Below are 18,390 nucleotides of genomic sequence, written 5' to 3'. Positions count from 1 at the left end.
GACTGTTGGTGGGATGTTTTTTGGTTTGTTTGTTTTGTTTTTTTTATTAAATGCTATGCTGTCCTATTTTTCACCAGATGTAACGGGACTCAAACCTTCCACAAAGTTCAACGTTGATCTCATCAGTCCACAGAATAATTTTTCAAAAGTATGGAGGATCGTCAAGATGGGTTGTGTTGTAAATGTGGGACAAGTCTTTGTGTTCTTTTGGTCAGCAGTGCATTTTACCTTGAAACTCTCACCCATACATGTCATGTTCCTCCCAGTCCCCTTCTTCTATGTTATATCATGAACTCTGACTTTAACTGAGGCAAATGAGGCCTGCCGTTCTTTAGATGTTGTCCTGGGTTCTTTTGTGACCTCCTGGATGAGTTACTTTGATAGGCTGGCCACTCCTGGGAAGATTTACCACTGTTCCAATTTGAGTATAACGGCTCTCATCATGGTTAGCTGGAGTACCAAGGCCTTAGAAATGGCTTTTAAACCATTTTCAGACATGTAAATGACTTTGTTTCTCAGCTGTTTCTTTAGATCATGCTTTTGGCTAGTTGGCACTATTCCAAGACTAAGCTGGTGTTTCCATCGTTCGCTACTACCTCTCAGTTAACAATTTGTTTGTACACAGGAAACGAGTTTGTGTGACCTTTCGTTTCACTCTGCATGTACATAAACCTGCCAGGAGGGGGCCCCAGGAGATCTGTTTTTATGATTATTATATTTTTATGATTAAGGGCTATGTAAATATTTCTATCAGGAGACAGGGCCACTTAAAGTTTACCTTCTTGTGCATTAAAGTCCAGACACCGTTTATTTACTCGGTGTGAATAAAGTGCAGATTATGTGGGTAGCTTTATTTTTCTTAACATTTAATAACGCTACCGTGTTCTCGCACACCATGGCTTTGCCCATTATTAGTCAAATAAAAAAAAAAACAATAAGTAAAAAGACATAGATGTTATAGATTATTTTAATGTAAAGTGGCATATTGTGATTGTTCATGTGTATATTTACGTTTAGTTATCAGTGTTGGTTTTCCTCCCAGAGCTAGTGGCTGCTGTTGGCTTGTCATCCAAGGCTCTCCAGCAGTCAGCCAGCTGTTAGATGATTAGAGCTGCTCTCAGTCAATAAACCAGTATTCTTCACTGGTCAGCTGCTGCTTTTGTGGACTGTGTGCTGCTACTCTAAGATGATCGCTTGAATTGTAAAGACACTCACAGCTTACCAAAGTCTCTTAGGTCAGTTTGAATTGTACCTATTTTGACTGGATGTAATGAGCCCTATGTGTATTTGTGTGTTTATGTTCAATTGCTACTTGTAATTATTGCTCGCTTCTTGCTGACGTTACTCTTGAAGAGGACATTCTCAATCTCAGTGACATTTACAGCTGGATAAATTAAAGGTAATATTATAAAACAGTTACATTACCAACTTGTACATGTGTGGATTGAACAGTACTGAACTGATTTTACTACAGAAATAATGCCATATATATATATATATTTATTTATTTATTTATTTATTTATTTATTTATTTATTTATTTGTGGAACTTCCACAGAAGTGTAGCAATTGTTGCATATAAAAAGCCAGCGAACTGGAAAGCTTGGTGAGCTGCAACTGGTGACTTGTTTGCATTTTCAATGCAAAACTTTAAGGCTTTTCAGCCATTATACTCGCATGTTTACAGATTCATTTTACTAATCTGATTACACACACTTCCTGAATAAACCTTCAAGGGACCTCCAGAGAAAATTAAATAATGTTATTTCCCCAATCAGCATACAACTGCATAAACATTTAGAACACTTGCAGTTAATCAGTACCTTAAAATAAAGCTTCAGTGCAAATCTAGCCTTATGGAAATCACTTATCATAATTGCTTTTTGGTGTAACACACAGACTCAGCTGAGGGCAGAAAAATGACACACTCTTATTAAAAATTTAAAATATAATTTATTAGAAAAAAATAGTCAACAGAAACAGTCCCAGCTATAATATAATACATAGCATCCCATTTACAGAAGGAACAAAACACACAGTCCAAGAACATCTGCTATAAACACATTGATGTTAATCTAAACCATTGTAAATCTGAGCTATGTAACATACCTGTACAGAGAAAAACAAAATGTGACAGCAGTGTTTGTAGTGTGTGGCATAAGTATATAAAAGTAGAAGTACAACTAGATACACCCGCCTTTAGTTAACTCCGCCCAACCACAGCCATTGGCTCATTGCAAAAGTGGAACACATACACACTCCAAAATCACTGCCAGTTTTAATGTACACACAATACCGGTTTACCCTGTTACACTGGTGCAGGCTACACTAAACTTTTCCACCTGTTTAGACAGCATGCCTTGCATTTTTGAAAGTGATGTCAGGCCTCCCTTTGGCTATGGTTTGTCCTGCGTCAGACATTGTCTGCTGTGCACCTTCACAAAAAATCTTTATTCAATTCAATTCAATTCAATCTTTATTGGCAGACTACATGTCCATAAAAACAAGACAAGAAACACACACACACAACTCCCCCCCACACACACAACACAAGGTATACCATTAAATATATATATGTATATAAATAAGTATATAAAGCATTTGTAAAAATATAAAACCATAATATACATAAAACACAATTACTTAAAATAAATCAATAAATACACAAACACTTTAACCAGTGCTTTCTGAGACTGGATGAGTAACGGGAACCACTCACTGTCGGATCTGTAAGTGCTAAAATTATACTGTTACTCGAACCATCCAGTCGTTCTCTAAAATTGAACATTAGCTTCCTTAAAAGTGCTTTAAAAGTCCAAACACCCACAGCTACAAACATCTGGCTGGCACTACCACTTCTAGGTATCCTGCAAAGGATTCTCATCGCATCATTATATGCAACATGCAGCTTCTGCATGCTACATTGTTTGTAGGATGACCACAAGGGGGCAGTATATAGCGGTGTGCAATACGCTTTAAACAAAGCCACTTTAACTGGAAGTGAACAAAAGCTGAATTTGCGTGCAATAGTATTTGCCTGCACATAGAGCTTACACCGTTGTCTGTATATGTCATCATCATCATTCATTTGCTCAGTAATAAAGTGACCGAGGTATTTCACCTTTTTATGAACTTCAAGAGTTTTTTGTGCCAGTTTAAACAAAGGGAAATTTAGCTGTTTATCCTGCTTGGTTCTACATATCAAAACAGCACTTTTAGCAGCATTGTACTCAATGTCATATTGCACACCATATTCAGTACAGACATTAAGAAGATCCTGTAACCCAGCACTGCTTGGACTAAAAACAACCAGGTCATCTGCATACATAAGATGATTTATCAGTGCTTCACCTAATATACACCCAGTGTTACAGGCTCTCAGTTGTATGGACAAATCATCGACATATAAATTAAATAAAATTGGAGACAAAATCCCACCCTGTCTGACACCATTGCTGACACCAAAGGGGGCAGAAATACTGCTTCCCCATTTAACCTGCATGTTCTGATGAGCGTACCAGTAAGAGAGAATCCTCACGATGTATTGAGGAACTCCCCGTGTCTTCAATTTATCAAAAAGTTTTCTGTGGTTCACTCGATCAAAAGCCTTAGAGGCATCAATGAAACACATGAGGACAGATGAATTTTTAGCCCTGTACAAACTGACTATTTCCTTGAGTGCATATATGCACATGTCAGTGCCGTGCTTTGGTTTAAAGCCAAACTGATTATCCAGAGAAGAGATGAACACACTAACTCTGTCAAACAAGATTCTTTCTAACACCTTAGATAAAATACTGGCTAGTGCAATCGGCCTGTAATTATCCAAACAGCTCACTTTTGCAGCTTTGTCCTTCATAACTGGTACCAGTAAAATACACAGCATTGAGTCTGGTAATATGCCATGAATCATAAACCCAGTGAAACAGAGTGCTAAAAGAGGAGCTAGCCTTAAACTAGCATGTTTTAAATGTTCTGCAGTGATGTGATCCAAACCAGAGGATTTATTATCAGACAACCTATGAATGGCTTCATATACTTCATGTGTCCTTACACTTATTGTGTCATTACTCATGTCAAGATTGTCCTCATATGGATCACTTTTTATACAGTTAAACAACGCACTGTAATGCTGTCTCCATAATGCTGCAATGTTATCTGCCCCAGAAACACCTTCAACAGTTGATGGTAGAGATGGTTTACAGTTATTAAGAGCTTTCACCTCTTTCCAAAAATCTGCCGTATTATTACACAGCATTTTCCTGGCCAAAGAATCTGCTCTTAGCATTTGCTCATTTTTAGTTATAAAGCGAACAGCGTACTTATATCTGGCATTCGCACATTTTTTCTGTTCAAATTCTGGGCCTTGTTTAGGTCTTCCAGCCATGGCCCAACATTTATAAGCTATGCGAGCTTCATCATGGTACATGGATACATGTTCTTTCCAGCCAGGTCTGATGTTAGGTTTCTTATGCTTATATTGTTTATCAAGCAGTGTACCACTTTCATGCAGAGCAGTCACTATATCATCACACATGGAGCAGAGTAAATGTTTATGCACAGCATTCTTACAGTTGACATCCTTGCACAAAATAGCTTCTTTCGGCAAAGAAATGTTGTTCAGATGTATATCGGTATTACTATGATAAGCTAAGAAATCATCTTCACTACAAGCTGACCAGTCTAATTTTACACTGGTAGCAATATTAGCAATATTGTTTCCAGTTGTTGCTGGCATTTGTTCCACATTCACAGTAAAACCAAAAGGTATATGATCTGACACAGTTACCTCATACCTAATAGTCATGTTTGCTAAAGCTGCATGTCCATCAGCTGTACAGATACAGTGGTCCAGCCATGATGTACTATGCCAGGCTTCACTTATGTATGTATAGCTATCTGCAGGCAGTAACACTTTGGTAGACAAGATAAGATTATTAACTTGACAAAAATGAGTTAAGTGGTCAGCAAACTGAGAACTGCTGTCTGTGAGATCAGCATTAAAATCACCCAAAACATATATGCTGTAAGTATCATTGTCTTGAATAAATGCATTAATAAAAGCCAGCCTACTGAGGTATTCTTGCTCATTTTGACAAGATTCATAGGGAGTATAAATATTAAGAATGATAAAACTACTATTGTTCTGTGTATATTGTATACCAATACACCAGTCTACATCCAGTCTAATGGGCTTTATCACAGGGTCTATTTTTTTGTCCCAAAGCACAGCAACCCCTCCAGGTATTCTGCCTCTGACTATAGCTGTGCTGAGATCAGTTGTTGATTCCCCCACTCCCAAAAAACTTGCATTTAGACAGTTAAGTTTTCCCAGGTCCTGTTTGGACAACCATGTCTCCTGCAAGCATAAAATGTCACATTCTGCAAGCAGACTGTCCACAACAATCCGTCGAGCTTTGTCCCCTGCACTCTGTCCCAAACGTAGACCACGACAGTTGTAAGATAATACCCGAATAGACATCTTCATGTTGATATGTTGGTACCAAAAGGCGCAGTTATCTCCCCTGCTGGATCCACTGAGCTTGGCACCACCATACCGGGCTTACGAGGTTCATAAAAACGCCGGACCAGAGCCCCTTCAGGCCAGAGTTCAGGATTGTACATTTCACCCACATCATTACATTCAGCAGTAACCTTGAAAGAGCTGAACCTGCTACGTTTACTAGCAATTTTTTGACAGGTCACATCTCTTTTAAGTTTCTCTCTCAAATACAGAGCAAGAGTTTCTGCATCTACATCCAGGGCAAATTTAGTGGCAAACACGCTCACCAATTTAGTTTTCACAGTTCTGATTGTACTCACAGCTCCAGTGCCGATAATCGATACAGGTCCAGGCCTCTTATTGTGTCCAGTGGTAGCAGCATGCATTCCTGAACCTGAATTAACCTTCTCCAGCTTGAGACGAGGCTTGCCATTTTTCACAACTTTACTCCATTGTGGAGAGCATGTAGAAAGCACTGTCTCAACGGGATCCTCCGTTGTTGCTGTAGTTTCCATATTATCTGCCATTTACAGAAACATTTATTGTCATGTATGTTATCTGCAGAAAATAAAAATAAATATCAATAAGTATAAGGTTCTGAGAATAAATCTGAGTCTATTTTGGCCAGCAGCAGGAATTCTGTCCTTAATTACCTTTTTTTCAGGAAAAAAATCTTACTGATTATTTATTTGACTAAAAATAATCTGATGATGCTTAGAACTTGAACTTCTATTTTATCATGTAAAATGTTCATTGATGTGGTCAGAAACATCTGGAGTTTGTTGGAAAAAAAAGAAGAACACTGGCATCCTTCCAGCACCTCCCTGGCAACAAGACCAACCCCCAGCTTTACAAGCCAGTGACAAATCTTCACTGGCTTCACTGTGGAAAGCAAGAACCAATCGGTGTGGAGCTGAGCCAGACATTCAACCATAGTCCTATTCCCTCACTGCTCACCTCTCTGTGTCAGTGCTGGTTGGACAGTCAGCAGCAAACCTTTCAGGCCTTTAAAACCATGAGTTTAACTGTAGGCCGTATTTAAAGTGTTTTAGGGCTTTAAGCCACTGTCGGACAGCTCTGTGTGTCCAGGAGCTGGAACTGCTGCTGTTTGTTTCTAATAAGTCAGCTCTGAAATTTAAAGCTTGATACATTTACACATTAATATTGTCTCATAACCTAACAAAAAGGAGACGTGTAAATCACTTTAGATAAAGTTTAAACTGACTTTATTGATTGAATAGTTCTTCTTGTTGTGCGTTCAAGCATTGTGCCAACCATTCTCACATTCCAGTGACAACGCTTGGCACAGCCTCCACTGCTGTAACTTTACAACTTGGCCTCATTTGTGATGCTAGTAAGTTATGGATTAACAAGCTGCTTAACTATAAAAAGTATTTGCCAAGCACAGAATCTATACTGCACTTCAAACATGCCATAAAAAAGAACATTTGTGAAAATCTGGCACGTTCAGCCGATATTAAGCCAAAATTCTGAACATAACCTCCTCCCAATCAGAGGCCTATACTATGAAGCAGACACTGATCCTCCACTCTTTCACCATTCCTGTGTATAGAAAAGCTATTTACAGAAAACCAATTAGTCAGCATAGGTTTAGACCTGTAAAAGCCCTTCAGGCGCTCTCAACATTTGTATGGTCTTCCAGGAATTATTCAGTTATTTTTCAGAGATCAGTATGAGTATAAGAGAGCTCTCTTAAATAGTTTTCTATTAAAGGTGTTGTATCAATATGTTAGTGCTTTGCATGCTTTGGTCAGTAAGACTGGACAACACCTATTCTTTTTGCTGCCTCCCAAGTGATGTCTATCAGTTTGAGAGCAAGTAAAGAATAAAAATAAAAGCAGATTTGAAATGCAGGCTTAGTCTACATGGAAATCTATTTGTGCTCAAAGAATCAATCAAGGAATAAAATTTCATCTAAGAAACTTTATATCAGGGAAGGAGAACTACTTGAAAGGCTATTAAGAACTTTAGCCCTGTCATACTCTCTGCACATAGAAGCCTGCGGTATCTTCCAGGAATTGTGAAGCTATTTTTCTGAGAACTGGAAAGGCAAGATTTTGTACCTGTTAACCTCTAATCTAGAGATGAGAATGATAGGTGATACCCAGACAAATGAACTAGTTTCATAGAACAGAAAATCCAGGTTTAACTCTCAAGTTACCAAGATAAGATGAAATCCTGCTTCATAGTACAGGCCTCTCGATATGATGGAGATTAGAAATCAACACAACTGAAATCACCAGCTATACTAACTAATGAGTTGTTGGGAAAGTAATTGAACCATTCCTGGAAGAGCCAAGGAACGTTTAAAGTAGGAGGATCTCAAGATTTTAATAGCATCTTTGTCTTTGTCTTCACTAATTAGCATCAGTACAGGCCATAACAACTCTATGAAAACCCCTGAGGCAGATTTGTTTTTCTCCTCAAGCCTTCACTGCCAAGTTACCACTCCTTTCTTTCTTTCTTTCTTTCTTTCTTTCTTTCTTTCTTTCTTTCTTTCTTTCTTTCTTTCTCACACTCATCATATGTGCAAAAAATTGGCATATAGCAACAATCAATGAAAATCAGTTAGAGACCAACTGTCAGTCATGGTCTGTTGTGTGTCTTCACAAACACTTTTCAGTTTTTATCCTGTTAATTTGTAGCTTCGTAGGAGCTAAATTCTTTAGCCGCTGTTTACACAATGACAATTCACAGGTCAGGAGAATGGACATATTTATTTATCTATACATACATATTTATCTAAGCTTATGCTATAAAAAACTCACACCATTTGCTTCACCTAAGCTGCCACAAGCTCAAAAACCTCTGCTGAGGTTAATCTCAAGCTACTAGCTGAAGAGTACAACTTGAAAAAGCTCAACTTAAACCAGAAATGGAAGAGGTTTGCCTTCAAACTAACTAGTGTGTTTTAGGGCAGAATCTTTACTTTGAAGGCAAACAGTCTCCATTGCTAGTTTTTAATCGCACTTTTATGAGTTTCACCACAGCTCAGAGAATAGCTCGCCAGTGTTTGTAGACAGGTCTTCCACATCCATTCAAGTTACGCCAAACCAATGGCAAAGAGTTTGATTGGGGAATGCACCATTTTTTCCCTGTTGATAGGTGGTTCCCAGGGGGTAACTGAGTGGTCTGTAGATCTGTGTGAACGGCACTTTAGCAATCATTTTCCCAGCGATTGGAATCAACCTGCAACAACCAGTTGTAACTGGTCAGGGAATATGCATTTTTGCCCATTAGGCCAGAAGTTGCCAGATGGTCACTGACCATATTGTCATCATGATTGTCACAGATCTGCAAAAGCCCAACAGGAAATTAGGATTCAGACTATAAGTACACATCATGCAGTTTGTCCCATCGCGCATGGGGCGATCGTGGCTCAAGAGTTGGGAGTTCGCCTTGTAATCAGAAGGTTGCCGGTTCGAGCCCCGGCTTGGACAGTCTCGGTCGTTGTGTCCTTGGGCAAGACACTTCACCCGTTGCCTACTGGTGGTGGTCAGAGGGCCCAGTGGCTGCAGTGTCCGGCAGCCTCGCCTCTGTCAGTGCGCCCCAGGGCGGCTGTGACTACCCATTCACCAGTGGGTGGATGACTGTGTATAGTGTAAAGCGCTTTGGGGTCCTTAGAACCAAATAAAGCACTATACAAATACAGGCCATTTACCAAAGTCATGTACTTATTTTATGGAAAACAAGTTGCTTTGTTTAACGATTACAATTTGAATCGTCTTTAATGAGACTACACATGCATAGAAATACAAGAACTTGACTGATGCAGAGCAGTAGCATCATTGGCTTTTCTTGCAAAACTGCAAAGACAACAAGGACTTTTTATCAAGTTTTATCAAGTACACATCCAGAAATGGAGCAGCCAAGACCAGCTTTGTGATTTCCACAAAAATCACAAAAAGAACAGTAAGCTATTCTCTGAACAGAAGTCTATCAAAGACTGTTTGATGGATTCAAAGAAGCATTTGACAATGTACTCCTCTCCAGGCAAACTTTAACAAGATGGATCAAACACTGCAGGAAATCTGGAGTTTTATCTGAAAAACAAAGCAGACAAATATAACTTTTTGTCCTTGAGAGCTGCGATATCCGCAACACTGCCCAGTTGCTCATCTGTTTACATGGTAGATTACAATGATGCTGGCAGCAATGCACTTAGTGAAAGGGACTGTGACATCGAGTGACTTGTTCACAAGGACAACTGCATGCTTGGATAGGTTTTCCAACTTTCTTTTGAAACGGATGCAAGTTAAAAAGACTGAAATGAACACAGAAGCGACATTGGTATTTTTCCATTGCATTACACACCAGGTGTTGTGTAAGTCAGTGCTAAAAATTAACTTTGTTGTTGATGATGTAACTAAAATGGTTAGCTTAATCAGGGCAAGAGCACTGAATCACAAACTGATTCACTACTGGTAGAGTTCTTCATTTCAGTATTACTGCTAGATTTTCCACATGAGGACCTTTCTTTTCTTTTTATCTTCATATGTGAAACAGCATTTGCCTGGATAAAGTTTAAGAAATCCAGATCCTCTCTCAGTAAAGATAACCTGTCCATTGTCCTTTGTATTTCCACCACAGACATTAAACCTGACTTAAATGCATGAAATATTAAATAGTGATTAAAAAAAAAGTTGGTGTTTTTACTATGCCCATGTAACTTTTAGATTGCATAATTGTTTTTTTTTTCTTCTTTTTTTTACTTTTAAACCTGTCTTGTCTTGCAGCTTTTGCAATCAGAATTATGATCTGAATGCAATGTTGTGCCAACATATTTTGCTTTTCCAAGATGAGCTCTATAAATTCTCTATAGCCTCCTCTTGCTTGTGTGTTTCTTTTACCTGTTTATTTATCAATTTCTATTAGTGTTATTTCAGGTAATAACATTATATGTTTAGTATGACAACATCTAAGCTTACAGGCAGGGGAAAAAAAGAAGATGGAGAAAATAGGAGAAAGCATAATAAAAGAATAGAGCACAAATAGAAAAGCACGATGTATCGTCAACTGGTGCACCTGTAAGAAAAAAACAAAGAACAGAGGAACATAGAAGACCTTCATTGGGTAGTTGTAACATCTGCTCCAGTACCATTAGCAGAACTGAGTTCAGCTTATTAGCACCGCTCTTTATAACAGTCCCAGTTTCCTGTGGCCCCGTGGGAAAACTGCACACCCCTGGTCTAGATAGAATCATACATATATAACAACATAAGTGCATATTTTCAACACGTAAGTGACAGTAACAATGTTTCCGTTCTTTACAACAACGCAAACTACTCATGAATCAGAACTTCATCTCTCAGGCCTTGCACTCTGCAAAGTCAACAGGCTTGCAGGCAGTTTCATCAAATAACGAGGAGCAAGGTCAGGAAGTACATCTTCTAAATTTCCCAACAATATATTTGCCCCTCCACCATTAAAACCTCTCAAAAAAGGTGCCTGTTTTAAATCAGTGGAATGTAAAATGACTGAGTAAATACACAAGACAGAACACAGTATACGAGACAGAACCATGACTTAAACGTTACCGGCGCATTGTGGATATAAGCATCTAGCATAATGTAAAGGAGGCGCCCTAGGGACTAGTAGATTGGCCTTGCAGATGCTTTGACATACAGTCAATTGGCATTTTGCACTGGAAAGCAAACTTAATATACTGAAAGTGCTCAACACTGAGGAGATGTGTGTATAATAGGCAGACTGTAATGCACTGGAAAGACCGGGTCAGGCCGGAAATGTTTGCATTGAGAAATGTGCTTCAGATTCTAACTAACATGTCAAAACTTGGTTGCTGTTGTGCACCAATACTTTTGGTTTTTTTGCATTATGGACAGGAGTCAGTGGTTCTTTGCTCTATACACGTAAGGGTCCGAGAGAGTCCAAGTTATCCAGTCTTTGCTTCTTTGCTGTTGCTTTTGTTCCTTTATTTGGCTCTGCACAATGTAAACTTCATTTTAAAGAACTCAGCTTTTCCCCAGGGGATCTTTTTTTTTTTTTTTTTTTTAGTGTTTTTGCTTTTTAAAGTCTAAGAGGTTTGTTTTAACAAATACATTTCGATAACAAGCAGCTTATGTAAGAATGAAAGCATTTCATTTCAGAGAGGAGCCCTGTCCTTTGCAGAACACAATAGAGTGAACCAAGCTGTGGCTCCTCCCCCTCCTATGTCCGCTCTAGAATACACAAAGTCTGAAGGGGGTAACGAATCCTGGTACGATTTTTTTTAATACGATACAATATCATTCTTTGTTTTATTCCACTACATGTTATGGAAAAATACTTAGACGCTGCAGGGGAAGTTGCAGGAAAATCTAGAAACATCTAAAAGCCAGCAAATCCTCCTTTGTGGTTTCACCGAGAACTCTCCGGAATGGAAATTTTTCACCTCATGTGAAGAAACGTGAGTGGAAACAAGCCCGGCCATTTGCTGATGTCCTCGGACGTCTCCCTCAGCATCAGCTATAAAAGTGCGACCGAGCGCTCGGATTGGCTTGTGGCACTGAAGCCGTCCTACGAGGGAACCTCTCGAGCTCGTGGCTGACACCAACTGGACGAAGACCATAACCGACGCTTTCAAATTAAAGAGAGCGGAAATTTACAGTCGTTGAAGCGAAGAGCTGTCAGCTATACGCCGGGAAGCAGTCTCATTTTAGATACTTTTACACTTATTCCGTGCAAAGGTGAGGGAGTTTACCGGTTTGGTTCACTTATTTTCCGCTTTCTCTTAATTTGACTGCTCCACCATCGAACGACCAAACACAAAAACCGGTTTGTTAGGATTTTCGTAGAAAATTTACCAGCTGTTTATCGGAGGGCAGAGGAGAAAAAACGACTTTTCTTAGAAAGCGTTAGAGCTCTCAGGCTTAGAATAATAACACCCAATTGTTGTTTTCCGCACGTGTGCCATTATCGTCGATTAAATGTGATGTGTTAGTGAAAGGCAGCTTTTTCCGCTAGGTTAATTTCCGTGTGGAGATGATGTAATTGTTCCTCCTCTTTCTTTCAGACTCTGCAGCCATGTCCGTGAACGTTCAGGTCAACAGCCCTAATGTGAAGTACACTGACTCTCACATTGAGGCTCAGTACTCTTACCAGACCTCGTCGGTGCACAGAGATGGGAACAAAGTCACGGTAAGTGATTTACATTTATAGTTATGTGTGCGCGTTTAGCCCCCAGCTAACCCGCGCTCTGTCCGTCACAGGTGACCCCCCGCACCACTGAGATGACGATCCGCACCGAGCGCCGTGTGCCTCGGCTGGGAGTGATGCTGGTGGGCTGGGGAGGCAATAACGGGACCACAGTCACAGCGGCCGTACTGGCCAACAAACTGGGTCTTACCTGGAAGACTAAAAACGGAGTAAAGGTGAGACGGGTGTCACAAATACGCACATATGTGTATGCTCCGGAAGGATTTGCATAGACTTTTTTTATGGTATTACTATTTGAAATGAAGAAGCCACACATTAGTAAAAACCTACCAAATAGAAAATGTAATGATGTTCCTGCTGCACAATAACTCCTCCCAATCAACTTTGTGTGAGTTATTGCATTAAAATAGATCGCATGCTGCACAAATAATCGATTTCATTGAATATGACATATGCTAAGTATGGTCAATTTAATAACATAAAAGAAATACAAATACTTAAGAGAGTGAATGAATTCCACCAGCACGCTATAATGAGATGTGAAAATTACCACTGCAGAATGAATAGCAAGTCTTCTTGTCCTGCTGTAGAAACACAGTGTGCTGTATGTCCCCTGCTGCAGAAGTACAGCCTCATAATAAGCTGATTATACTGACATGTTCAATGGAGGGTTAAAGGCTTAACTTACTTAGGGATTTTCCCTTATAAGGACATCTGTAGTAATATTTATGAGCTGGTTCCTTCTATTTCTGGTTATTACTGCTTAATATATTTATAATTACCATTAAAAATAGGGAATTACATTCGATACAGAGATTAAAATCACATTCTTTTTGCTTTCTCTGCCCTCAGAAAGCGAACTATTTCGGCTCCCTCCTGCAGTCCTCTACTGTTTGTCTGGGATCAGGGCTTGAGGGCGAGGTTAACGTGCCCTTCCGGGACCTCCTGCCCATGGTGCACCCTAACGACATTGTGTTTGATGGTAAGAACAATTCCACACAGTCGTCTCAGGGTGTACACACTCAAGACTGGGGTGTGTGGGTGTGAGAGAAAGTTCAGACAAGTATGGGAGTGTTGACAGCTGTGAAAACTGATCCCAGAACATATGAAAGGGATAGGGAGTCCATAAGGTGAAGGTTTTAACTAAAAGTTACTGCACTGATCTTCTGTAAATTATTACAGTTATTTTGGTCAATATTTATTATGATTATTTAACAGGATTACTTACAGCCTTGTGCATATGATGTTATAGGAAGCACATGCACAGCCAGCACTTTCATAGAGATGCTAGAATCTAGTTTAGGATCAAATGGATTGCTGAAAGAGGTGAGCCTTCCTGTTTAGTTCTGAAAAATAATTTTTTTCTCCCTCTTTTTTTTTTTTTTTTTTTTTTTTTTTTTTTTTTTTTTTTTGTTAGGTTGGGATATCTCTTCATTGGATCTGGGCAGTGCAATGGAGCGAGCTCAGGTGCTTGACTGGTCTTTACAAGAGCAGCTGCAACCACACATGAGCTGCCTGAAACCCAGACCATCAATCTACATTCCAGAGTTCATTGCTGCAAATCAGGAGAGTCGCGCAGACAATGTCCTCACTGGCACCATGGCGGAGCAGGTAATAAAAGTCTCTCACTCCCCTTTTTATTCATCTGTCTACTTTTTTTCCTCTTGCAATTTGTCTCAAAGAGTACACGATCTTCCAGATGGAGCGAATTACAGCTGACATAAGAGACTTCCGTCAGGCCAGTGGTGTGGACAAAGTCATTGTTTTGTGGACCGCCAACACCGAGCGCTTCTGTGATATCATCCCAGGAGTCAACGACTCTGCCAAGAACCTGCTGGCTGCAATCCAGGTGAGATCAATGGCCATAAGAATAAATCCAGAATCAAGTTTGAGTGCAAATCACAATAATGAGCCAACTTAAACTGTGTTGGTGGTCAGTGGTTATCATCAATCACCCACTCAACTTTAATTTCTTTCTAATGCTTAGGACCAAACAGTAATCCTTCATTACATTTACTGATTAATGAAGCTTAGAGGATGAAAAGATTAGCCCTTCTAACACACTTTGGATTTGTAAATGAAATGTCTTAATGAGTCTGAAATAGACAGCAATTCCTTTTATATCAGATCAGGGGAAAGAAAATTATGATTCGCCCCTCTTGGCCAAGTTCTTATTTTATCATCTTCCTTGAGCATGCTTGTACTGCTGTCAGCAATGATAAGAGTCTATTTCACAGACTTCTGATCCTCAGCAAATAGCTCAATTTAAGATAGTCATGAAGTCAACAAGAGAGATGTTTTACCGACGTGATGTAAAGAGTCTCAGGGGAACTGTAGTCAAGCGTTCCTACTAAGCGTAATATGATGACATGCTCAGTAACAGCTATCGTGTCTTTGTTTTCCCTTCATCCATCAGGCCGGAGCTGCAGAGGTCTCCCCCTCCACTCTGTTTGCAGTGGCCAGTATACTGGAGGGCTGCGCCTACATCAATGGCTCCCCACAGAATACTTTTGTCCCAGGAGCAGTAGAGCTGGCCATGCAGAGAGGCGTGTTCATCGGCGGTGATGACTTCAAGTCTGGTCAGACTAAGATCAAGTCAGTGTTTGTGGACTTCCTGGTCAGTGCAGGGATCAAGGTGAGGATTAATGAGACTGAGCCACTTGTCTGAATTCTCCAAAGAGAATTAGCATCTGTTATATTATAGGTATATACAATTAAAGTGTAACTTTATCTTATAAACAACAACTTAATAAGTTTCTCTGCTTTTGACAGCCAACATCCATTGTCAGCTACAATCACCTTGGCAACAACGATGGGAAAAACCTGTCGGCTCCACAGCAGTTCCGCTCCAAAGAGATCTCTAAGAGCAATGTGGTTGACGACATGGTCCAGTCCAACCCCATACTGTACGAGCCAGGAGAGAAACCTGACCACTGTGTAAGTGAGAACGACGCAAACACAGACAGATGACAAGCTCCGTGTCAGTATTTACAGACATCAGCTGACAGACTGTCTCTATTTTCTTTCAGGTGGTTATCAAATATGTCCCATATGTGGGAGACAGCAAGCGTGCCATGGATGAATACACTTCTGAAATAATGATGGGAGGGATCAACACTATTGCGCTGCACAATACCTGTGAGGTCAGTCTGTTTCTGTTGACAGCATCGGAAACAAAGAGGTTCCACCAAATCTGAATTGTTCAACAGATGAAGCTCCTCACCCCCCTACATAAAAACATCACATTGATTTTGTTTATGTTCATGAGCATAATATTTCCCACTAATTCAGTCCATTTGGGTTCATTTTTACTTGTTATTAAGAATTTATAGCAACAAAATGTAATTAAGTATATTTTAATGCAGAACTTTGGCTCCCTCTACTGGTACAAAAAAAGCCACATTGACAGACAATTTTAGAAACGGCACCAATCTTCTGTAGATGTGTTACTATGACTAATTATTTATGATAAAAAATAATAATAATTTAAATTATTTTGGTTTTGATTATGATTATTTAGCTTATTGTTCAAAGTTGTGCATATATTTTGGTCCAGTCATTAAAAAGAATGGTGTTTGTCTTCTATACATATGTATACCTTCTAATTCTAGTACACAGTGCTCACTCACTTCTTGCTTCCTCTCTAACAGGACTCTCTACTTGCCAGCCCAATCATCCTGGACCTGGTGATGCTGACAGAGCTTTGCCAGCGTGTGACTGTAAAGCCCCAGGGTGAAGAGAACTTCCAGTCTTTCCACAGCGTCTTATCACTGCTCTCCTTCCTATGCAAGGCTCCTCTTGTCCCATCAGGAACTCCAGTTGTCAATGCCTTTTTCCGCCAGAGGGCCTCCATTGAGAACATCATGAGGTGAGTTGATCTGTTTGATTTTCTGTGTCTAAAAGGCTGCATGTTGATTCAACAGAGGGATTTTCAGGATTGAGGCGATTGATATTCCTCAGTTTTAGTTACAGTATCTATCTCCTTTCTTTTCAGGGCGTGCCTTGGTCTTCCTCCTCAGAACCACATGCTGCTGGAGCACAAGCTGCAGAGAAACTTCCTGCCCCCACATGAAACCTGTGTCAACAATGATGTGGCTTCTTTGAAGAAAGTTCCCGTAGTCAACGGAAATCACATTCCTCTAACAAATGGCGTATATGCACACATGGACCACACAGCATGTGCATTATAACTGAGACACTGCAGAACCAAACTGAACTTTGAATCAAAAGAACAAGTTCCCTCATTGACTAAGCTGTTGTTGCGACATCAATTTGGCCCAGTTAACTAGATTTACTGAGTTTCAGTATGCTTTATAAAGCCCACGTACAGCACTTATATGGGCCCTGAAAAGGCAAGATGGTTTGTTAGTTTGTTTACATATTTTAAAGTATTAACTTTACAATTGTAAACTTGAGTAAATTTTCTAACTGCTTGTGTTTAAATCACAGTAGTTTTCAAAGTTTGCACATTGTACACTATCTTTTATCTGTGAAACAGCTGTTCCTGTGAAAAACGGATGTAGTACCTGCTGTATTTGTTATTTAAATTAACATTACACTGGACCATCTTTCTACCTTACTGTTTTTGTACAACAGTGCAGTCTATCACTACTTTTTTGTAGTGTCTTGAACTGTTTATATACAATAAACTCCTGAATGGTGTCATCTGAACTTATATTGTCTCGAGTCATTCATTTTTGGATTTTCAAATATACTTTTATTTATTTATATATATATATATATATATATATATATATATATATATATATATATATATATATATATATATATATATGTATATATATATATGTGTGTATATATATATGTGTATGTGTGTATATATATATGTGTATGTGTGTATATATATATGTGTATGTGTGTATATATATATGTGTATGTGTGTATATATATATGTGTATGTGTGTATATATATATGTGTATGTGTGTATATATATATGTGTATGTGTGTATATATATATGTATATGTATATATATGTATATGTGTGTGTATATATGTGTATGTGTGTATATATATGTGTATGTATATGTGTGTATATGTATATATATGTATGTATGTGTATATGTGTATATATATGTGTGTATATGTATGTGTGTATATGTATGTATATATATGTGTATATATATGTATGTGTATATATGTGTATATATGTGTATATATATATGTGTATATATATATATATAATAGGGCTGCCACGATTTGTCGACTAGTCACGATTACGTCGACTATCAAAATCGTCGACGACTGATTTAATAGTCGACGCGTCGTTTGAAGCTTTGTAAGATCCCAAAAGACGCAGGAATAAGTAGCAGGATTTAAGAGTGTAATAACGGACTGAAACAGAAGATGGCAGCACTGCATGTACAAGGATGCCAGCTGCCGTTAAACCCCGAAGAAGAAGAAGAAGAAGCAGCTGTGTCCCAGAATTCATAGCGCGGCCCAGCTTAGTTTCCAACAATGGCGGCAGCTAGTTAGTTTTAATATTACTCTTATTATTCTTTCTGGGTCACAAAATAAACGTTTAACATATTTTCAGGCGAGAATGTAGCTGTGTAAACCTCAAATATCGGCTCAGTTTATCAGGACACCACATATTTTCAAAAGCGCTCCGACGTTTTCGGAGACGTCTGTTACCCACTAGCTCGATAGCTAGCCGGGGGCTAGGTCACTAGCGCGGTGAGAACACCGGACTC

General features: G+C 39.2%; 1 protein-coding gene across 2 annotated transcripts; it reads left to right on the top strand.

The window, feature by feature from the left end:
- The first annotated feature begins 1,378 nt into the window (after positions 1-1,378).
- Positions 1,379-17,349, top strand: LOC101484088 (inositol-3-phosphate synthase 1-A). 2 transcript variants are annotated; one of them, XM_076877393.1, is made up of 11 exons: positions 1,379-1,399; positions 12,536-12,660; positions 12,732-12,893; positions 13,531-13,660; positions 14,096-14,289; positions 14,378-14,527; positions 15,095-15,313; positions 15,451-15,615; positions 15,708-15,821; positions 16,329-16,546; positions 16,673-17,349. In XM_076877393.1, the coding sequence occupies exons 2-11, from the start codon at positions 12,547-12,549 to the stop codon at positions 16,866-16,868; spliced, it is 1,662 nt and encodes a 553-aa protein (XP_076733508.1). In that variant the 5' UTR covers positions 1,379-1,399; positions 12,536-12,546; the 3' UTR covers positions 16,869-17,349. The 2 variants fall into 2 exon arrangements, with proteins under 2 accessions (XP_076733508.1, XP_004540327.2); XM_004540270.3 differs by lacking the exon at positions 1,379-1,399 and adding an exon at positions 12,004-12,209.
- The last annotated feature ends 1,041 nt before the right edge of the window (positions 17,350-18,390 follow it).

Source organism: Maylandia zebra, linkage group LG19 (genome assembly GCF_041146795.1).
Source record: "Maylandia zebra isolate NMK-2024a linkage group LG19, Mzebra_GT3a, whole genome shotgun sequence".
NCBI classification, from domain to species: domain Eukaryota; kingdom Metazoa; phylum Chordata; class Actinopteri; order Cichliformes; family Cichlidae; genus Maylandia; species Maylandia zebra.
This window is presented reverse-complemented; position numbering and strand designations above follow the sequence as displayed.

Bases quoted from the DNA above. Each gene is read 5' to 3' on its own strand.
- LOC101484088 (XM_076877393.1), top strand. From the start codon at position 12,547: ATGTCCGTGAACGTTCAGGTCAACAGCCCTAATGTGAAGTACACTGAC. The intron at 12,894-13,530 runs GTGAGACGGGTG...CTCTGCCCTCAG, and splicing joins AGACTAAAAACGGAGTAAAG to AAAGCGAACTATTTCGGCTC. The intron at 14,528-15,094 runs GTGAGATCAATG...TTCATCCATCAG, and splicing joins ACCTGCTGGCTGCAATCCAG to GCCGGAGCTGCAGAGGTCTC.